The sequence below is a fragment of the Corapipo altera genome, unplaced genomic scaffold, assembly GCF_003945725.1.
Source record: "Corapipo altera isolate COAL_440 unplaced genomic scaffold, ASM394572v1 75, whole genome shotgun sequence".
Classification (NCBI taxonomy): Eukaryota; Metazoa; Chordata; class Aves; order Passeriformes; family Pipridae; genus Corapipo; species Corapipo altera.
The window spans coordinates 7987293-8010489 of NW_020884887.1; the positions used below are offsets into that span (position 1 = coordinate 7987293).

General features: G+C 40.7%; 1 protein-coding gene and 1 long non-coding RNA gene across 4 annotated transcripts; one reads left to right on the top strand and one right to left on the bottom strand.

Annotated features, from left to right (window-relative positions):
• Positions 1-3610: 3610 nt before the first annotated feature.
• Positions 3611-16180, bottom strand: UBLCP1 (ubiquitin like domain containing CTD phosphatase 1). 3 transcript variants are annotated; one of them, XM_027643632.1, is made up of 11 exons: positions 16104-16180; positions 13583-13776; positions 13130-13221; positions 12625-12710; positions 12417-12532; positions 11289-11387; positions 10314-10351; positions 8016-8114; positions 7452-7568; positions 5976-6103; positions 3611-4629 (listed from the first exon to the last, which is right to left on the bottom strand). In XM_027643632.1, the coding sequence occupies exons 2-11, from the start codon at positions 13734-13736 to the stop codon at positions 4602-4604; spliced, it is 957 nt and encodes a 318-aa protein (XP_027499433.1). In that variant the 5' UTR covers positions 13737-13776; positions 16104-16180; the 3' UTR covers positions 3611-4601. The 3 variants fall into 3 exon arrangements, with proteins under 3 accessions (XP_027499433.1, XP_027499432.1, XP_027499434.1); XM_027643631.1 differs by having other exon boundaries at positions 16063-16171; XM_027643633.1 differs by lacking the exon at positions 16104-16180 and adding an exon at positions 16063-16085 and having other exon boundaries at positions 13583-13773.
• Positions 16181-16858: 678 nt separating this feature from the next.
• Positions 16859-20588, top strand: LOC113947319. Its single transcript, XR_003527673.1, has 2 exons — positions 16859-16989; positions 17587-20588. It is a non-coding gene; the product is annotated as an uncharacterized LOC113947319 (long non-coding RNA).
• Positions 20589-23197: the final 2609 nt, after the last annotated feature.

The following is a 23197-nucleotide window of genomic DNA, read 5'->3' on the forward strand; positions in this document are numbered from 1 at the left end:
TATGAGAAAATGCTCAGATATAGAACTCTTGAACATCAGCTTTGACACCCTTTTTTTTAATTATCTGTGGACATTTTCCTATAATATGAAAATTTAAACAACTTTTCTGAACAGCCTGTGAATCATCACTCATGCCCAGCTGTCTGTGCTCAGGAAGGAGCATGACAGATCCAATCCAGGGGTTGATCTTGCAGTAAGTAGAGCAGACTGGAGATGAAAAGCCCAATCAAATCTGAAGGTTGAGATGTTTGGCTCAAGCATTTATATTGAACTATGACTTCTCTGATGCTCTGATCCTGAGCTTGACTTGCTTTCCTCTCAAGAGCAGCATAAATAGTGATGAACAAGGCTCCCACTGTTGAATACCAAATGCATTAACACCACAGATATTTAGCGCTAAAAATCTGATGCAATTTTAGTGTTTCAAAACACCAAGGTCAGTCTTCTGGGGTGTTGCAAGTGGAGGAGGGGACATCACTCAGCTCACTGCCCCATGCAGGCTCTGCTCCAGGTCACCCAGTCCCCTTGCATGCATGAGCTCCAGCCAACCCTGGCTCCTGCCATGATAAATGATAAAAGCTGATCTTTTCTGATATATAAACACCTTGACAAATGGTGGGGAGGTGAGCAGAGCTAGTGTGTAATTCCAAGTAGAGAGCAGATGGAAAAAAAAAGACAAAAACCAACAAAAACTTTCAAGCAATGTTAATGATGCACTTTTTGCTGTGCCTGGCACCCCACCCATAGTGCTCAGAGCATTATGCAATTTGAGAACAAGTTCCCTTTGACTTGTACCCATTCTTAACAGAAAATGAATTGGTAGGAAAATTATATGCTAGGAGAGACATAGAAATTAATGGCGTGGCATTGTATGTGTCTGTGTGTGGCAAGGACACAGGCCAAGCTCTGCATAGACTCCTGAGAACTAAATGAGCATCTAAGTGCTCAAAGCAGAATCAAAGGATCTCCAGAGATGAGCAAACTTCCTAAACAAGCATAAATAATGAAGCTCGGGGTTGTATGAGAAAGCTCATCAGTACATAAATAGTTCATTTTGAAATTCCCTATTATAAAACACCATTAGAAAAGGGCAGATGAATGAATGGGGAGCTTGAGGCCTTGTGTGATTACCAGTGACCTAAAGGATAACGGGGGATGATACAGATGGGCTGGGAAATACAGATCTAAAGTAGATCAGGTGCAGCAGGTAAAGCCAGGAAAGTCAAACTTGGCACCATGAGCCATTGGAGCCATTTTTCACCTTTTCTCTAGGAAAACCTAACCAGAGATGCTCATCTCTCCATGAGGCAGTTCTTACTGAATTTTCTGGGTTGCTTATATCTAAAACATGCCCTCATTAGTGAAGAACCCATTCAAAGCACAGATGTCAGCACCACTCACTGGTAACAGCATATTGCTAATATTACTCACACAGGAAACTTGTAACACTTGGAAGATGTGCCTTGTCTTCTCTAGGATAGAACAGTATTTTTCTCTTCTAGCCCTGTTATTCTCTCTCTCAACATTTTCTTTTCACAGAAATTTTTCTCTGTCAATCCCCCAGCCAAAGCACTTCATCAGGACCCTACACTGGGTGCAGCAGTCACCCAAACTACTGCACAGTAGCACCTGCCACAACTGCTGCAATGCCAATAGTGTAATGTAAAATAGTGTCATGTAAATAGGATTCTGCCCTCTGACACCAGCATTTCTCGTTTTAAGCAGCTGTAATGAATTAGGAGAACTGAGTATTTTTCTTTACCCTCTGAAATACAGTTTTTACCTGGCCTTTGTCTTATTGGGGGCAAGTGTTCAGCGCTTCTCACATCAGTCTTAAATACATCCTGAACAGACAGAGTGGAAAATTGTCTTAAACCCTTTGGCATCCACTTGCTGTCAGTTGAATGTCAAGTCAGGAATAAAAATTGGCAACTATCTGTAGATTTCACAGTCATGCAGCAGGATTTGTGGAGCTGAATTTGCAGTTCAGTTCTTGGCTTCAGCTGTCACTCCATGTACCTCCAGTGATGAGCATTCATGCCACAGTGAGGAATTGGAGTTGTCAGATATCCAGGGCTTACTGAAATAACTTCATTTCAAAATGAACTGTCTCTTCTGGTCTGAATAATCAGACAGAACAACATACAAAATGTTTGACATGTATTGGGAGCCTGGTACAGTCTCTGACACATGAAAATATTTGGAATATTTCAGACACCATTTAATGCTTCCCCAGAGTTTTGCAGAATGGTAAATTACAAGCTCTGTAATTAAGCCATACATTGCCTTTGATTATGCTTCAATCCTATTTCTTTTAATAGAGATTATGAAAGCCATTGATCAAATACTTCTCAGGCACCTCAATATAATCTAAAAGGAAAGTAAATGTTAACAGGGAACTTATAAACTTTGCTGTTAATAGTGATTCCAAGGATCAACTACACTTTAGAAATGCAAGTAAGTCAAAGCTGCCCTCTCTATTGAATAGGCAAAACAAAGAAATCAGCAGAGGTGTTTTCCTCTGAATTTATAAGCAATAAATATGTTGTTCTAGAGCTAAGCAGAAAACGAGCCATTTATCCTTGCAGTTATTCTGGTAGTTTGGCACAGAATCATATTGTATGTATAGCCCAGGGAAGCCATGTAGTACAGTGAGGAGCTGTTGTGAGTGACCCACTGTCATCTTCCTGAGCACCTCCAATTCTATTATTACAGATACTGGACCTTCTTAGCCTATTTCAGATCAGCAAATACTCTGAAATTCTGGGACAAAATCGCAGTGCCACTGACATAAAAGAAAATCAAAATGGATTTTTTTAAAATGTTCCTTGTATAAAGCAAAAGGAAGGAGTATTGCTCATTTACTATTAACCTTCTGTTTGTAGACTAACTTTAAGCAAAAAAATAGGGGCATATCTTTGAATACATTCCCTTGGTTTGGCTTTCTCTCTCTGCCCACCACAACAAACTCTACAGGTGATTCAAGTGCAGTGTCTTGACTTTTTTCAATTGTTTAAATTCAAAGGAATTCCACTGCACCATGTACCAGTCCTACATTCCATTATCTATGTGGCTGCAGCCTTTCCAGTAAAGGATCACTGTTCTAGCCTCAGGGGTTCTCCCTGGACTGTGTGTACAGGAGTCAGTCAGCTTCTAGATCAGAAATCAGCTCTAGGAGACAAAACTCCAGATATTCACCTTCCACACTTACCTAAAATGTGATTTTTATGCATCAGGTTTCTGGTTTACCAGTTTAAAACACAGCTTGGGTTGGCACTAAACCACACAGAGTCGTGGATAAGAAACTGTATATTTTCTGACAGGTCACTGAGCTGGAGCCTCGTGTGCTCAGCCCAACAGCTCATTTGTGCCTGCTGTCCTGACAGTCTGACATGTGCTGTCAAGGTTCCTTTCCCAGCCAGGCTGGTGCTCCACTATTCAGCACCACTGCCCTAATCTGCAGTGGCACATACCAGTCTCTTACTTAACTACTGACGCAAAACCCATGTCTCTGGAATCCAAATAAATCCTCCAAAACCCCCAAAATTAGTATTATCGATGGTTTCTCTATTATGCAAGCTAAATGTTTAAGGCAGCACAGGACACGAACTATGAAAAAGGTCTTTATTATTTACACAACTGCTATAGTTCCTTAAGAACAATATATACCATTTTTATTTGAAAGGGTCAGTCTTCTTTCAAATACATGAACTGCATAATGCACAAGTGTTGGAAATGCCAAACAGCAGTCACATCACACTTCTCTAGTGCAGGCATAAGCAGCGCAAGTAAATGATATTTTAAGAACAGTATGGCTGAATATTGTATTTAAACACAGTGTTTGCACTTTGACAAGATTTAGCTAGAAGAGAACAAGGGTTTTGTTCATGCTGTGTTAGGAATGTGACTTTCCCATCTCAGGTTTAAACCCTTTATCTGGCATAGGGGAATTTTTCAGGCAGACTGCTTTTCACTGACCAAATAACAGTGGGTTTCTCTCCCTCAAACTTCAATCTTTTGTTTTCCAGTAAACACTGCTTTATAGTACAAGTTCACATACTGGGGTAAATTTGCCACAGAGGTGGTACTTTCCCATCTTACTGTCTTGCACAGAGAAACACTGACATACTAATACATACCAAACTTAGACAACTTGTAATTTATAGACTTAAATACTGGAATGGGAGAGGGAGACTGTTTCTAAAGATGGAGGGAATAGAGGACTTATACAATTCATACACTGCCAAGGTTGGCTTTTTACTCAACTTTTTTTGGTCTAAATATTTCTTTCTAGTTTCAGAATGGTTTTGGTCTTAGATGGTTATGGTTGTACTTCGGCAGCAAAGGAGAGGAAAGTATTTTGAGAAGTAAAGCCAGAACTGAATGCAAGAAAAAGCAACTGACTTGTTTCTCCCACTTTGAGCTTATTGCTGTGATCTTTTAAAAAACCCACAACCAACCAACTGGAAGACCAAGTTTAGCAGTCATTCTGGCATTGGGTCCAGTGTCCAGCACTATTATACTCTAGCATAAAAGCAAGGAAAAGTCCAATGATCTTAGTGATGTTCCCTTCAACTCAGTGCCACACAGTTTTATTAGTGTTATTGTCCTTGCTTCTTTGAAAGATACCTGAAAGAAATAAAAGTACAGTTTTTCACAACATAAGAGGTAGGCACGAATATATCCAGGATCTTAAGATCAAAGTATGAATCTGCTTTCTTTTCTCACTAACAATGCCCCTATTGATAACCCCAAACTAGAAATGCAATCAACACCACTTATGATTTTTATTTGATTTCAACATTTTTCAGTTCCCTGATAGGTTATCTTACAGTAATTCAAAGTCATGTTTTTAGTTAGACTCTATCAGGCTTTTTAAACAAAAGGAAGGAAGGAAATGGAAACCTGTTTTATTTAAAGAGGATGGAAAATTACATCAGCTGGAAAAGTGGCTATTACATCCTTTAAGATAAAAAGGCCCATTAGTAATGGCACTCCTTCAAATAAACTCAGCACTTCAGTGAACAGTGATCCAGCATAACCTGAAAAGAACAGCCTTCCACCAGCTTCTTTAGAGAATCTGAGTGATGTTACATGGCTTGTATTCTGATCCCACAGCTCTCCTGGCACTAGAGCTGGAACAATCCGTGGTGTGACAGTGAAGGCTTTGCAAATACTCCAGGAAAAAGAATTCAACCAATTTCACTGACAGTGTGAGTTATCCAGTGACTTTCACTGCTTTTAAGGTTTAACATTTGACTTTCTGTCTAATCAGAAACAAGAAAGAAAATTGTACCAAGCCTGCAAGGCTGTTCTTTTAAAACAGGTGGTTTTCAAACAGCAAATTGCACACACTTTTCTTCACATGCATTGAAGCTTCAGGCTGTTGCATAAAATCATTAAGAAGAATTTTGCCCAAACACTTCAGGTAGTTATTTTCTACCAAGAATTAGGTTGATAACTGCTGCCCTGAGCACTTGGAAAACTCTTGTTCATAACACAGCAACTTGGAGCTGATGAATACTATGAAACCACACAACCAGGGTAGTGACAGAGAACCACTCTGTAACACCCCAGAGCTCTGAAGTAACTGCCAGAAAAGTTGTCACCTGACAAAGGAGCTGGGATCTGAACTGACAGCCTAACTCTGCAGGGAAAAGAGAGAGATTTCCAAGAATCAGTTTCTTTCAAATATTCTTTTCCTTTTAGGAAGCATAATTGCATAATTGGCAGTCCTGAATACTGGAAAAGTATGAAAACACAGATGCATTCTGTCAAAATCTTATCATTTTAGGGAACTTGCCCAAACACTACAACCTTATTAAAATTCTACTCAAACTGAAGGATCTTCATAACTTCATAAGTGATGTCAAAGTTCATCAGCTCCACTGTTTCCAGTCTTTGTAGAGACAACCTCAAGCAAAACATGTGAGGTCAGGGACAGAAGGAAGCAAGAATTTTGACTTTGTTCTTACCTTTCCCAATGTTTGTGATTCAGCTCCAAAAAGTCATCTAGTTTTGCTATTTCTTTGAGGTATTGAGTGAGCTTTAGAAGCTCCTTGTCTTTATCCCGATTTAAATGTGCTTTCATAAAAGGCCTTATCTATACAAAATAAATAAACTGAGTATAACCATTGGCTCACAAAAAAAAAGTTTTAGATTCTTTATCATTTACCATTAATTAAGGTGTATTTTCAGTACTGTGTCAAGTTATAACTTCTTACAGGTAGGAGGAAGAAAAACCTTTCCATTAGTGGTCACATCCAATTTGCCCTGTTCTTCCTGCAGACTGGACTGTGGGGGTTTTGCTTTGCACCACCCTGGAACAAATTTGTTTTCTCTTGCACGTTTTTGAGCCTTCCCCTCCCAGACAGACTGATAAAATGATCTAGAACGGACTGGCACATTTTCTAATATGTTTTCACAGAGATTTTTGCAAGAGGGGTTTTCAGCTCTGCATTATGAACTGTGTGGCATCACTGGAACAAGATGCTTTTTTTCAATAAAAAGCCTTTGACTACAATCAGAGCTTCTGTGAAAAGAGACGTCAGAAATAAAGCTTATCAGACAGCTGCTTTAAGCCTGGAATACATTATACCTAGGCATTGTTTTAGTGATTCAACATTTTTGTCTGAAGCTGTTAATGACATTTTGATAAACACCTTTCAAATCTGAGCTAGAGGGACCTCTCTGGATAATTCTCTCCCAGCAAGATCTTTGCTATTCCTGATTCTCCTTCTAATTAAGATCATCTCGTTAGATCTCATCAACTGCTACCCTTTTCACATCATGGATACTTTCAAAGAAATCTTGAATTCCTGCATTTGAAAACATCTTTTTCATTTTAAAAGAAATTCATGAAATTTCTTTCAGTACCACACTGCTCTACCATCATATATATGAAGAAATTTAGGTTTCATTCTTTTTCAGAACCAGCACTAATAACAGAGCACAAACTGGTTGACAGTTGTATAAAATGAAATATTTGCTGTTCTGTGTAAAAACAGCTCAAGGTACTAATTATTTATCCAAAGAGAACACTTGTGATTACACTGGCATACGACCATGAAGTACAGTCACTTGTTATTTGATTTATTTTCTGTCTATTTAATATGACCACTCTTGAGATTGAACGTCATATATTTCAATGGTGCCTGTCAGCAATGCCCAGCTCAATTATAGCTTGCAGGTATAACTCAAACATAAATCATAATTTTATTGATTTTGGAAGTCTCTTAAAAGCTCAGTTAATAGTGAAACAAAGTTTATTTAATACTACTCTTAGGGAAATATTAGTCCAGACAAATGGCACTGTAAATAAAAAATATAATAAAATATGCAACTTTGCTAGTTGAGAACAACCTTTCCTCATGATACAGCTAAGAAGTATGAGAAAGTACTATTTGAATGATGAAGAAAAAGTAATAAATAAAAATGCCAGTTTACATTACCTTGAGTCCATTTTGTGGATTCATTAGGAAGTTTCGGCCAATATCATCAAACATAATAGTATTCTTTTTGCTGTAATATTCTGAAAACTTTCCCCAGATAACACCAAGAGGCTTCACCTGGAAATACAACACATACAAGGTACCTGAGGTAAATCAGATCATATACAGGAGCTGAAAATACCATCTATAGCAACCTGATTCCAAACTTAAATAGACACTTGTATTCTTTTCCTTTAGCATTAGCAGGTAGTTTGGCTTTAACAAAGGAAGATATGTGAAATAATATAACATACTAAATACTCCACACTAAGGATAAGCTTTCTGTTGGTACTAAATTTTCTTGTAACTGTTACCTACTATTTGATTTGAAACCTGTGACATACAAATGCATGACTCAAAATATTAATAGAGACTTTCAGTAGCAAAAAAAATCTGTGATTCCAAGATTCTTACAGTTTTCTTGCATGAAAACTTCAGCACAGCTTTATTGTTGAATATTTCAAAGGGGTGTGGCAACAAGTCAGCTGAATGTAGAAAAAAGATCAGGAGAAAATAGGTACTTACATCTATTAGTCCTCTTCGAGGAGTGTGCACTGTTATCATGGCAGCACTGTCCAGCATGAAAGTTATCTTGTAATTTGTGTTGGTACTCACTCCAAGCTCCTGCATCATAAATATTTATTATTAAAGCTTCTAATTAAGACAGTTTTACTGCTGAACAACTGGAGCCACAATTGCAATGCATTGTTTGTCACGGGGTGAGCAGTGGAGGATTACCAGAGTCACGCTAAAAATAGATATCTGGGGCAAGTTAAATTTGTTACACAATGAGAATCATAAATGGCCACTGTTCTACCATGAGAAAAAAGCTGATAGGAATTTATTTTTGCAGTGTTTAGTAGCAGTAACTTAAAAACTGATGTCAGCATAAAATCAAAGCAACTTTGCAGAAAAGGCAAAATACAGAGGCCTTGCTCATACCTTTATGCACAATCTTTCACAAGTTCTACATGCCTCAACTTTACTACCTATAGCAACTGTGTACTGACTGCTATTTGTTCCTTACAGTGAGTTGCACAAACCACAGCCCAATTTAAGATGAAATATTTGTAACAGTTCATTGTTACCATTCCCCCCTGCACATGTCCAAGACATAAGTCAGAAATTTGTCAGTTTGCACTTTAAAGATTTGATAACTCTTGAGATAAAGACTCTAAGGAAAACATCCTTTTTAAAGCTAAAAAACTTCAACTAGATGAGAGAGCATCATTTCCATTTCAATTCCTTTCAAATGCTGAAAAGTAGTAGTAAAATCTGCTGACATGGTCTAACACAGATATTGTTGATGACCTCTGGTGTGTCCAACAGCAGTAACATGCAAAGCTACATAACAAGGAGAAAATATCCACTGAAGCAGCTCTCCTGCAAATATCCAGCCACATGTAACTGATTTGCTTTCATATGAAAAAGTGAATCTGGCAAATGAAAAGCACTACCTGCCTGGGTCAGTATCCTGTTATACTGACAGAACCAGCTGTTCTAGACTGTTTGAATTCCAGGCATAAATAGATGGCAAATGAGAGATTAAATTTGGTTATCTGATACTCCCTTCTTTTTAGTGCTGTTCCTGCTTTGTAGTTTAAAACAAAAACTTCAGTGCCAAGCATTGCTGGGATCACTGTTCCCTGACAAAAACTGAAACTTTTGTAGATAAGCACCCCTGGTGCCACCAGTTTAAGGAGAAACAGCAGGTGGCATCTAGTGGTAGGAATCTCAACGGATCAAGATTCAGGAGCAGGTACAGAGAGAGATTCAGTGACATGAAAGGGCTGGGAAAGCAAACTAGAAATGTAGAAAGGTGACGAGTGCAGGGGAAACAGCCCAGTTTTGAACACTGGTTTTCCACAAGATCAAATCCTTGCACTACACTGACAGACACAAGATAAACATGTAACACTGCCACATGAAGTACAATGTTTGCAAGGCTCAACACTGATTGTACTTGCACTAACTTCACTTTACAGTTCTGACTACAGGTTCCCATTTCTGAGATCACTCTGAGGCATTTTTGTTTAGAAAAAAAATGTAGAAATTAATTATTTTGAGGAAGAGAACACTAGAAAAATGTGCTTTGCTCTGTTAAAACCTGAAAAAATAGTGTATAATAATAATTGGAGATATAAAAGCTTAAACTTGGAAAACTTTTTCCTGAAATGGAAACAAGCTTTGATTTATAAAATGCCCCAACCCACCAACCAAACACACAGCAATTCTTAGTAAGCTCATTAGATTTACAGCTAAGCCTGACAGTAAATATGTTTACCACGGGGTCAGCTGTGCAAAACTGGCTTCCTGCCCAATTTCAGTAAGGAAGAAACCAGGACTGAAAGAAGAGCTCTTACGGGATGTTTAATAAGGCAGAGGAAGTCACAGAATCACACAGCTGCAATAGGTAAAGATAAATATGAAGAGTTTCCTCTTGATAACCTACTGCAGCATCTCACATCTGTCTGCTCCTTTAAAAAAAATTACATTTAAAGACTAGAGATCTATAATTAGAGGTAAGATGAAAGCAACTGTGAAGGCTGCATGACGAATCCAAGTTTCAGCAGGTACTGACTTGTGTTTAGTTCTGCTAAATTTAGCACCTATGCTGATAGTTTGTGTGGAATTCTGAAGTTAGATTTAATCTAGTTTTGTGATGGGAGACAATTTAAAGTGACTATGAAAATTTAAAATACTGAGGTTATGATTCATACAACCTCCCCAGTTTCTAACCCATTCTGTAATGATGAGATGACCCCAACTACACGAAGAGTTATCCCAACCAGGAACCAATCACACATTTTCAGGACAACTTACTTTCATTTTGGCTTCAATCCACTTCATATTAGTAGCAGCTGAAACAAATGGGAGAAAACAGAAAGAATACTTTATCAAAATAAGTCATTAACAGGCAAAATTGAATAAGCCAAGGAATTGCTCACTTCATTAATCAAATTTTTACATAAAATTTCAGAAAGATCTATCTTCATTGCAGCTTGTAGGGTTACTGCCTTAAAGACAGTCTTCCTTCATGGAAGTCTGTTCTTATTTGGAAAAGTTTACTTTTCAAATGAACAAGTAGATGAGCAGTGCAAGTGTTGAAACCATTTTCTAGATCAGCTGTTACTAAACTCTACAGTCTGCAGGATCATAAGGAATGGGCTACACCTGGTTTGAGGAATCACACTGCTGTGCAGATCTCCTCCTGGAAGCAATGATAAGAATACATAAGGTCTGGAAAGGACAAAGTCTCAACATTGCCCACTTACCTAAGAATATATAGAAATATTGTTCCAGACTATGAAAATGACATTTTGCAATACAATTTTAATATGGTTTGAAACCTGCTCTGGCTAAAGTCTGTTCTGCAGCTGTTGGACAGGAAACAACCCAGCATGCAAAGGCAAAGGATCAACCATCCCTGCAGACAGCAGAATTTGGTTCATTTGGCAGTTCACTAGGTATTGTCTGGATGGAGATTATTTGTAAAGATCACTATCAAAAAGTGTTTGAATGTTGATTATATAGTTCTGTTACTTCAAGCACTTGTTTGTTTGTACAAAGTAACACTCAGTAAAGTGATGCTGAGACCCATTGCTGTCAGCTTTTTCACGTAAGAATTACTATTTTTCTAAAATATCCCCAATAGCTGTGTGACTTACAGCCAAACATTTCTGTATTGTTTCAGATCTTGTGATTCACACTAAAAGCAATATAAAAACCTCCCACCTGGAGTGTCTGCTCTGAATGACAATTTACTCTAAACTCTGAGGTACTGAGTATAAAACTTACACCAAATTACAATATCATAATCCTCATATGCAGAAGTCAGGAATTCATGAAGGTATGGCCTCATCAGTTCTACCCCAGTTTCAGCACACGATCTGTGGTCTAAAAAGAATATAAGAGATAAGCAATTCATTATTAAAGTATAAGTTATTAAAGTTCAGTCTGACTTTCCTATCTATCCAAAGACCTGAAGAGTTTCATGAGGGAAACACTGAGGCACTATAAGATCATGCATGAATTCATAGCAAACTACCATCCCTGTTTTAAAGGTGGAAAGAAGAAGCAGAGAGGATATTTATCTGTTTATCCTTAGAAGTCCTTGTGGGCTTAGCTAATAATTAAATCAGAGTTCTCTGAGTATGAGTATCTTTGAAAAGTCAGGACAAATAGTTCATCTGTGCACTTAGCAAATTTGTAACAGGACATATATGAAACAGACTCCTTAAAACCTAGTCCAGCTATTTTGTAAGCATATATCAAGCTCATTTCAGAGATGCAAACATTGCCTGTTCCAATTCAAAAACTGTTGCCAAAACCTGCTAGCAGAAGACCTTTAAATAAAAATTTTAAACTCAGTAATGGGTTGAATTTTGATCTTAGATTGGAAACAAATCTCATCAAAAAGGAAAGCTATTATTTACTATTCACAGTTATGCTGCCATGCCACACCTACACCCCAGAAAATAAGGTCAGAAGGAAAATTCTGGTTTCCAAAAAAACCAGCTTGACAGAATTTTCAGGTAAAACATGCTTTTGTGAATGTTTAGTAACAACTTGTAAATAAAATTTGAAGCTATTGTCCCACCCCCCCAAAAAATGGAGTCAATCAGGTACAGACCAGGATGACTATCTTACAATATCTTGCCCTGCCACAAAACACAAGGTGTCAAGAGAAAGACTATTTAGACAGAATACTAAATTGCCACTTTTTTATATCTTCTTGCACTAAAATCAACACCATGCAACATTTTAAAAGCCCAAGGGTTTTTAAAATGTGAGCAGAAGACCACAAAATCATACAAAGCAGAAGGTATGCTGTATAAGACAGCAAAGCAAAACTCAAGAAATGTGATCTGGCAAATAAACCGAGCTCTTAAACAAAAACATCCCACAAGTTGCATAAAAACTCACCAAAAAGTGTATAATCAACATCTAGAACCAGCAGCTTTTTCCCTTCTCTAGGAGGATTCAGAATTTCCACTTTGTATTCTTTAACTCTACGGGAAATTTTTAGTAGATTTTCTTCCCTAATGTAACAGTGCAAAAAGTTACAGTTAATTAAAATGCACACTCTGCTTTCAATAACAAACAAACTGTTTTAATACCTAAAACTCCTAACCTATTTTCTACTTCCACAACTTCCTCTTCGATATCAAAGTCATTGACCACGTCATCGTTATCGGGAGGTGGCCCAAGGACATCTTCCTAAAGGAATAATAATAATAATAAAAGATAACTAGAACCACAGAAGGAAAATAACAATGGATATCAAGTTTCTGTTACTGCACATTACAGGACAAAAATACTATTTAACCAAAATGATTTCACTTAAGTAGTGGAAAGAATTACTAAAGTATATTGATGATCAATCAGATCTGACAAGTCAGTGATTATCAAAATAACAGGTTTGTACTTCAAGTCCAGAGCAGTACAGGAGTTTCATGAATACACACTGCTCTCAGAAATCTTCAGGAAAGCTAACTTTACATAGAAAAATAAATGCAAACCGAAATCTACTGTACTATATAATTTATCAAATGATGAGTGAAGTATTCAAAATTTAAAATCACAATTTAAATTAAATTTAATTAAATTAAAACCTAATGAACAGCTAAAATATTTACCAAACTCTCTTCACGAGTGCCCATCATCATTATTTTTGTATTTGGTTTCAACTTGAGAGCTCCAAGCTTAACATCATCATCTGCAGGTTTGCCTGTAACACAAACAGGTAATATTTGAATTTTTTTACTGGGATAGATTTTAGAAAAATGTCAATACATTTCATGCTCAACTGAAATAAGCTCCCTGTAAAATACCAGATATCCCAAGCTGTATTATCATTCTCTTCCACATACAGTGTCCTGGTTTCAGCTGGAATTGAGTTAATTACCAGGTAAATGTATCAATAATAATCAATATCCAGCGATTCATAAAATGTCTGTATTCATGTTCACTTGAGAGCTAGAACTGGGAGGCAGATGCCCTGTTAGTGGGCATCTTGCCTAGGTTTAGAGGATGTTTGTCCTTAAACACCTCAGGCACATCCACAACAAACATCAAACAAGAATAGTTACCCTTCATTTTAAGCCCAAGTAGTTTTTGACGCTCTGGTAACACTCCAGTGAGGCCTTTAAGAGACTGTTTCAGGTCCAACACTGTGTCTTCTTCTGACAGCGAGGTTATTGTATACTCCTGTCCACCCCATTTTATTATGAGAGAGAGAGACATCCTTGAAGCATATGTTCAGTATTGTTTTCTGAAAAATCTGCTGCAGGAGGAAAACAAAGATCATGTAAGGAAGAAACAGGAGAACTGCTCTTTTCAGAAGACAAACCATAACATCTATTTAAAGTGTTCTTGATTTTTTATTATACTGCACATCAAAGAGCTGTTTGTTTCGCATGAGCGGATGACAAAACATGTTGATAAAGTGTTGGAACAAAGGGATAAAGAGCAGTGCTAGAACTGGGGCTCTGAGTTGCACTTTGATGTATTTAGCAGTGTCACAGTCACCGTTGGCTGTGTGTTCTGTGCAGGTACAGCCTGTGCACTGCACACCCAGCACTCCAGCAGAGCACTGCAGCACCACAAAAGTCATTGCAAAGCTCAGAAACGTCCTCTGCAACACTTATGCAACCAAACCACCCGTGGGTACCTTCACACATGCAACAATAAAACAGCAAATTATTAAATACCTAAAATACATAAACACACAAAAATAGTTTTCTGAACACAACAGTCCATTTTTGGCACTGGATTTCTCTAATCCCTTTCACTGTGCATTACCTGCAGTAATACACACCCCAGGTCACATCTCACTGTAGCAGTATCAATGTAGGAGTTTGAAAACAAAGCCAAAACATACACCCCCACAATGCAATTACACTGTAAGAGCTGCACTTGCATTGCAGTGCTGACAAAACAACCATAATTACACTATCCTTAGTTTACACAGCATCGTTTATACAAACTGTATTTAACAGTTCAGTCCTACATTAAACACAGCAGAAATCCAAGATTTTTAGGTTAATGCAAAATTAAGAACGTGGTTTTGTCTGTTAGGGCTTGGAAACAGAGAGTCAAGGAGCTAGAAAGGTATGAAAAGGCTGATACAGAGTGTCAGGAGATGCAGAGAAGGCCTCTGCACCACTGATGGTGAAATTGTCCTCGAAAGACTGGTATTCAAAGAGAGGGCAGACCTGTGAAAAACCTGGGGCTATCCACCTTCAAGAAATGCATTACACCAATAAATGCAGGCCTGACAACTCTAAAAAATCTCAGAATCCAAAGATCTGATCCCTCTTCCTTTCTAGCATTGTATTGTCAGTGGTTACCTGCTCTCAGACAAAATACTTCTCTTTTATGCAGTAAAAGCTACTGGGAACAAACAAGTGATTGCTCAGGCATCCCCACCAAGCTCAGACCAGGTGAGAAGTGGGCTAGATACAACCTGCTTGCTGAGGACACTACAAGCCTCACCTCCACACTACTGTCTCTATGAGTCCTGAAAACAAACTGAAGAGGAAAAGTGGTAACACAAAAAATGAATTTTTTTTTTCCTTTTTTCCCCGAATATTCTCAAATCAGATAGGGACCTGGTATTATACTGTGAAAAAGACTCATGAAGAAGGGGTCTTAGAAGCACTAAGAGGTTCGACTGAGATTAAGGCTGCAATGTCAAGCAATGTTGATACATAGGGTTACTGCCATAAATTATTCCTGTCCACAATCCTTGGACTAAGTTTACAGAAAGAAGGGTTTATTTGCCTGTTTCCTTACCTGTACCATACACCTCAAATCATTCTGCAAGGAAATGCACAGGGCAAGAACTGCAAGAAAACTTCTCAAGTCTCTGTCCGGTGCTAAATTGAAACGCTCATCCCTCCAAAGCTGAGCACTCAACCAACCCTTGATCCTTACACAAGCACAGCCCTGTCACGATGAGCAGCATCAGGGACAAGGCACTTTTATCCCACACCAAACACTACGGGGATGGAATCAATGAATACAGGAAAGTGGATCAGAAGCAGAGGAAGACAGGGGGAGAAGGGCTCTACCTTGGGGGCTGGGTGCTGTTTAACACAACTTCCCTGGGTTAATTACACCTCCTGAGCCCTCACAAGGCCCTTGGACCACCAAGCGCCAATGGACTGGAAGGTCATAGAGAAAGCGTTGAAGTCGTGCTGAGAAATTGTAGCATCGCACCGATTTATCTTGGCAGACCGCGAAGAGAGACACCCACATCTATTAGTCGCACTAAGCAACATAAAACCCCCGAAACACACAAAGTGCCTGATGAGCCGTACAAAGTGCGGCCCCGTAACAGGTGGGGAGCGGGGTCTGGGGCCAGCTCGGTGCCAGCCCGGGATCGCCCCTTTCCCGCGGCCGGGCTGTCCCGGCACCGACACGGCCTTGGCGAGGGGAGCTCCCACACGGCGCTGCTGCGGCCCCGGCGCCGCTCCCGCCCCGCGGGGACAGCGGCACGGCCGCGACAGCCGCCCGCCCCCGCCTCCCTACAGCGGCCCGGCCTCCCCCCCGGCCCCGCCGCACCCACCGGGCTGCCCGGGGCCGCCGATCCTCCCCCGCCGCACCCACCGGGCTGCCCGGGGCCGCCGATCCGCCCTCGCAGCGCGGAGCGGCCGCTCACCGGCCGCGGCACCGGCCCCGTCCCGTCCGCCCGCAGGAAGCGGAACTGGCCCCGGCGGAAGCGGGAGGCCCCGGATGTGCGCGGGGCCGGGCGGGCAGCGCCAGCGGGGCCGCTCCGTCACGGAGCTCCCTGGGAGCGGGGTCGCACAGGGAGCTGCGCCCGTGGGAGCTCAGCGCCGGGGGAGGCCGCAGAGGCGGCTGGCAGGGGCAGCTGTGCCGCCAGTGTGTCTTTTCTGTCGTTAACCTTTAAAGAAGATTGTTCCGTACCCACGGCTACCGACTGAGACACCCCCCTGCAGCGCTGCCCCGCTCTGGGGTTCCCAGCGCAGGAAGGACACGGAGCGAGTCCAGAGGAGGCACCAAGATGATGAGAGGGATGGAGCTGCTCTGCCATGAGGAAGGGCTGAGGGAGTTGGGATTGTTCAGCCTGGAGAGGAGAAGCTTCGGGGTGGCCTAATTGTGGCCTTCCAGGGCCTGAAGGGAGCCTAAAGAAAGATGAAGAGAAACTTATTTACAAGGGCATGGAGTGACAGGACAAGCGGGAATGGCTTCACACTGAAGGAGTAGGTTTAGATTAGATGTTAAGAACAAATACTTCCCTGTGAGGGAGGTGAGACACTGGCACAGGTTACCCAGAGAAGCTGTGGCTGCCCCATCTCTGAAAGTGTTCAAGACCAGGTTGGATGGGGCTTGAAGCAACCTGCTCTACTGGAAAGTGTTCCTTCCCACTGCTGGAGGGTTGGAATTACATGATCTTTAAGGTCTCTTCCAACCCAAACCATTCCATGATTCTATGACTCAAAACTCCCTTCACTCCTAAGCTGACTCTTTACGGGTGTATTGTTGTATCTGTTGAATCAGGGGTCACTTCTTGGCCACTGGTGGGATTCTTGGGAACTGGCTTCAGCTGCAGCGGTTTTGTGGGTGGATAACAGATGTAGAAGAAAAAATGTACTTTGCCCCAAAATGGCCTTTTGCACTCACATATTCTGCTTTACAGAAATAGTTTAAAGGGAAGAAAGTTGTTGTGCAGTAGTGTGGTTTCTTATGTGAAATCACATGGAGGTGACACAGACTGTGGTTCCACTTGGTAGAGATGGTGGTGAATTTGGAGAAGGAAGTGAAGGTTTCAGTCCTCCATTACCTTAGGTCTTGCTGTGTTGAGAGGTTAGATAGTTTTTCTCTTTCTTTTTAATTTGGTGATAAGTAGGGAAAAGAACAAAAGAGCAGAGATAAACAGCTCTGTACTGAGTCCAAGTTTCTTCAGGGTGGCTGCTGGAACTTCTAAGAGCTATTCCTAGTAAAAATAAATCTCAGTGGAGAAGGGCAATATAAGCAAAAAGTGTGTAGAAGCCTGATTTCTTTCCTAAGTGGATATTAATTTAATGTATTTCCTGCCTGGATATGAATTTTGAGTTTGTTCTGTGTTCAGGTTTTCACGTAAAAACACTGCTTTGGTTCTTACGTGAAGGGTGCGAATGGGAGATTGCTGCAGTGACTGTTCTTGTCAAGTTTAGTTTCTGACTGCACCTAAGTCCACTTAAAACCAGTTGCTGTGTTTGTATCCCAGTCACCGAGGGTTTGCTTTTTGCTTTAATGACACACAGTTGTCCTCTGCACACAGGCAGCACGTTGCAGTAGTGCTGGGAAGCTTCCAAAACTGCAGCTAGTAATTGAAGTCACACCCTGTCATGAAAATATGCACCCTCCAGGCCTTCTTAAAAATTCAGGCTACAAAAATGACATGTAGTGTGATTGCCTCTCTAGTTATAATTTTTTTTAAATATTTTTTATTATTTTCTTGTTGGCTTTGAAAAAGCTCTCTTGAAAAAGAGGCAGTAGGGTTTTGGGTTTGGGGTTTTCTTTTCTGTTTGAGGAGTAATATGAAAAGGTATTAATAGGTATTTATACATATCTAGTTTCTGGCATGATGCTGGTGTTTTAGTATCCTGGCTTTTAGGACATCCTCGAAAGATGCTCTGATCCTGACAACATTCATATGGTGCAGATTAATAATTCCATTTATTTAGCTGTGAAAACACATGGTGGTGCTCAATCCTAACGTTAATAAGTGCAAAGTGGTGATTTGATTATGACCATATAATTACAATTCAAAGCCCGAACAGCATAATCTTTTCTTTGTACTGAGGAATATGTTTCGTGGTGGGTTTGCACTGTGGTAAATTAGTAGAGGCAAGAGGCAGGAAGAGCAGCGTGGAAATTCTAAAGCACATGCACGTTCCCTTTCACCTTGATGTGCACTGCTACGTCCTGGGATGCTCTAGGGTGAAATAAAAGAAGTGACTGCATGTCAGATTGATGCCTCCTGGCTCCCTTCCCGTGCCTCGGGTTCACATCACGCATCTCTGAGCGTTTTGAGCAATGCACTTCTGTGCATAACTACTGAAGCCCAGGAGCTCTCATCCTAAATTGCTGTTCGTGCTGCATGTAAGAGAGAAAAAATTCCCACAGGTAACTCAGGGGGAAGCTAGGTAAGAATCCTTGAAAATTTAAAGCGGAAAACTGTGTGGAAAGCTCCAAAGGTTGCTTTGGGAATTAAGAGATTAGATCACGTCTCTGTGATCTAAGGAGTTAGGAAGCAAAAGGTGATGACATTGCAGGCCTCAGAGATGCCAAATATTTCTTTATTCAGTGACTTTAATGGGGAGAGTCAGTGCAGATGTTAATGTGCTGCAGACTAAGGAGGGACCAACAGACAGATTTCAAGGTCTTAAAAGTTTGGGGTTTTTTTCCAAATTGCTTTTTGGTTCAGAAAACTCACTTGAATATGCACCAGCCTCTCTACCCCACTTATAAATTAAACCCACATTAGGAAAAAATCTAGAACAGAGCCCATATTCTGCACTAAGAACAGAAGAATCCTTAAAATACCTTGGTAGCAGTGTATTTTACTCTTAACATGTTTTATGCTCTTTGGTTTCCTCTCACACCTCTTTTTACAGTTTCCTACAATACTTTGTTGCTTTTTTCTGTCTCCTCTGTTACATAGTTTGTTTTAAGCAGGTGCTAGAAGCAGTGATGTCTGAGAATGTCATACTCTGGAAGTCTAATCCCATCCCAGTGTTTCCAGCCCGACTCAGCCGTGTGTGCAAGTCTCCTGCCCTGCTTATCACCACTTGACTGCAGCAGAGCAGCCAGTGGGGTGTGCTGGACACTGCCATCACTGTGCCCCAGAAATGCAGCATTTGAATGCTCCCTGTGATTCTGAGTCACTGTGACTCCAGGCACAACACTGAGTGCTGCATTCCCAGTGTTCAATAATGCTCTAGGAGCTGGCAGCTCAGCTAGAGACATGGAAATGTCTCAGGTTTGAAATGAAACACTTTTTCAGGTTATCACTGATACAGTAAGTCTCTGTCTCCGGTTCTTTATCAATAAAGGGGAGGTTAGAATAATATTTATGTAGTTTCCTTACAGGAGTTTTTTCAGGATTATTTAGTTAATATTGGCACTGTGAGATGCTAAAAATACTAGAGGCTTGTACCCGTGTACCATATGATTTGCCTCTTTCTGAATGCAACTGTTATTCTTCTGCCACTATTCAGCCCAATGATTTTTATTTTATTTACTTCGATTCTTTGTATTCCAGATTATGCCCCACTGGCAAGGGATCTTGGGAAAGAACTGTGATGCTTTTGTTCGCTGAACAAAACCTGATTCATCCCTTTCCTTACATCACCACCCAGCTCTCCAGCTTTTCAACACAGGGATTGCTATGGCTTTCCTTTAGGTACACTGAAAATCACAGCAGCTGTTTATTTGGAGTCAGCACTCTCCAGCGTTATGAAAGTGGTAAAAATACATGTAATCATAGGAGAGATTTAATTATCAGAGATACTGCAGAAGTGGTTTCTTGAAGAGAGTGAAAACAAATAGGAAATTGAGAAACTGTGACTGGCTGAATTCTAGAAAGAGCTCTGAAAAGCAGTGAGAGGAAAAAGAAGGGTTGATGAGAAGCTAAGTGATGGGCAGAAATTTAGGAAATAGGGTCACAGATAATGAAAAGCAGGGGAATTTTTGAGATGGAGGAACAGAGTGAGAGTAGGTAAATCAGAGAGAGAGGCGCTGGCTCTGTTGCTATTGTGGCACCCAGTAATGCTCCCAATTTCTTTGGCTGGGTATGTGTTTCTGCCTGATTCAAAGTTTAATTAAAATTTATTCATTCTTTTGTTTAGTGAATGGGATAAAATTGCAAGAAGAGAACAGAAAGGCTTTGGGGGCTGACTGCCATCAGTATTACACACGAGGCACCAATCTTAATTTTTGCATTATTTAACTTATGTTTGACTTTATGCAATATAACCTACTTTTTAAGACATTCCTTTGCTTTTACAAACGTATGTATGAGTATTTTTTGAAACAATGGGTTGTAAAAAGCTTCAAATAAAACTGTCCATGTTATTGTCCACCTTATGCATGCAATATCCTTCCATGTCAGCAAATTTTGCTGCTCTTTGAGAATTCTTATGAGGGATTTTCTTTGTAAGCAGTTTGGGGTGCTGGCATTTGTCCATCTGCATGGACAAATCAAGCTTCCACATTATCTGAACTCTGAGAAGGTCTTTTCAAAGTTTTAATGAGACATCACCATAGTGGTGCCCTTCTGTCTTCAGTTGCTGATCACTGAAATTCTGGAATCCAAAGGCCTCTGTTAATAATGAGAGATGAACAGTCATTGAGTTCAGAATTCTCAGCCACCCAGTGTAAAATGCAGGGAAGGCTTTTAAAATTCCAGAGAAATGAAGCAGAAAGTTGAGGTGCTTTTAAAAAGCCACGTCTGACAAAACAGTGGTAACGGCACATACCTGATCTGCTCATTACAAAGCCTTTGCTTTTGTGAAGTAACACATTCACAGAATTATATGCTGAGAGATGACAGAATGAAACAAAGGTGGGGGTCAGTTCCTATTGTTTGCTTGCAAATTGAAGCGAGAACTTTGGGGATTTGCTACAATACTTTCATGATATAATTACTTCTAAAATAATAATAGATACTTCCAGTTCAACTCCTATAAATACCTGTTACTGTCTATAGTTGTGAATATATATTTGTCTCTCTCTGCTGCTTGCTGTCTTTTTGTCTCCCTTGCAGCTTTGCAGAGAGGTAGGACTTTGAGATCCTGCACCATCCCCATAACCTCAGTCAGTGTTAAACTGAGCCCACAAAGAACAGAAAAGAAGTGACTCATGAATTTTTTCCATGTATGGCATGAGTAGACAAGCAGCCCCTAGAAATGAGGCCGAAATTCTTATGCCTTATATGACACTGATTCATACTCCTTGTGATAAGAAGTGAGGTACTGGCAAGTGTTGAACAAGGGCACAGTGGTGAGTGGGCTGAGCCAGGCAGAAAAACAGGGTGGCTGGAGACTGGTGAAGCAGAGTCCGGGGTGTGGAGCAGTGTGTTTACCCCAGGTACAATAGGATTGACTGATAGTGGCATGATTATTAACAAGACACATAAAACAAGAGCTGCAAACATTTGTCATGCAGGGACCTGTTAAAAAGGAGGAAACCCAACTGCTGAGAGGAGACACTGAGCAGAACAGAGAAGCCCTGTGCACAAGGGGCTCTGTGAACCTCCTAAGCCTGACCAGAGCATGGAGTGCTTATGAGTAACAATCACATGTGTATGTCCTTAGTTTGCCTGGACATGCAGGTTGGTTCTTTCTAAAGAGAAGAATTACCGAGTTTAGGAATCCTTGCATGGACTGTTTGCTTCAAACTAAAAATTTTTCAATAAAAAGCCTGTTATTGTTTCAAATAGCATTAAAATCTGAAGCTTGTGAAAAATTGTGCTTAGCTCCTCTGTGGTACCTGCAAAGGTCTGGGACACCCCTGTCAGTTGTGCCATTTGGTCTCCTTCCTTCTGCATTGTGGACTGACTGAAGTTTGGGAGACTGGCCCAGTGTGAACGCCAAGTGCAACCAGCTGAGGATGCAGCAGGGCAGAGCCCCACCACAGACACGTTCAAACTACCCTTCTGTCAGCTTAAAAACCTTTGGGTACTCAGACACAAATGTTCTAATGGGTTCTGTTTGGGTACTCAGACACTAATGTTGCAAAGCAGAATGCAAATAGACACCCAAACCTCTTATTTTAATATCTCTGCTTCACAGAGTTAGACAGTGTGTTAAGGCCATGCACTGTTAATACCCATGTCTGTGAATGCTCCACTTCTCATTAGAGATGGAAGGAAAAAAGCAATTATTAAGTTGGCTAGCCCAACCCTAGTGAACTACAGGATTTTCCAGTTCAGTGTATTCCCTCATTCCTCACTGCAGCAAAGTTTTTTTCATGTTCCAGACAATGTGGCTTTGTATTTTTTTTTTTCAAACATTAAGGTAAAAAACATTACTTCTCTTGGACCATAATTTTTTCCATACCACTTAGGAATGTGTGCTAGGGCCTGGCCACACAACCTTTAGAGGATGAGTAAATACTGGTGAGACTTTTCATGCAAGGGCTGTGAAGCATGAACTGGGCTGAGGGAGCTGCCTCTGGCTCAGGTCTCCAGCTGAAAAATGACAGTGCAGTAATACAGAAATTCTGGTGTTTTTTTCTGGTTGATCTCACAACAAAGATGACTGGAGATTCTGCAGTGCAACACAGGAAAAAAACAGAGTCAGCCTTAAGTATTTGAAGTTAATACAGCACTTTGTGTTCCACAAGGCCACTAAAGAGTATTATTAAAATAGCAGGGCTGCCTTTTAAACATTTGCCCAGACACTACCTCAAATTTTGCTGACCGGCTTTTCTGAGTCATCTCCCAGACTCGCCGCTGCCCTGGCGAGTCCACGCGCCCCGGGAGGACCCAAAACCGAACCCAAACCTCAACTTCTGCCCTTTCGTGGGGGCGGGCGAAGGGCGTTAGTGCCAGACCCCTCTAGCCGGCGGGGAGCGTAACCTCCCCAGCCGAATTCCCGGTGCTTTCCACCCAAAATCCCCCTCCCGTCCCCGGGCCCGGGCGGGGGCGGAGGGGCCGCTCCGCGGGTGGGGCGGGGCCCGCGCATGCGCGGAGC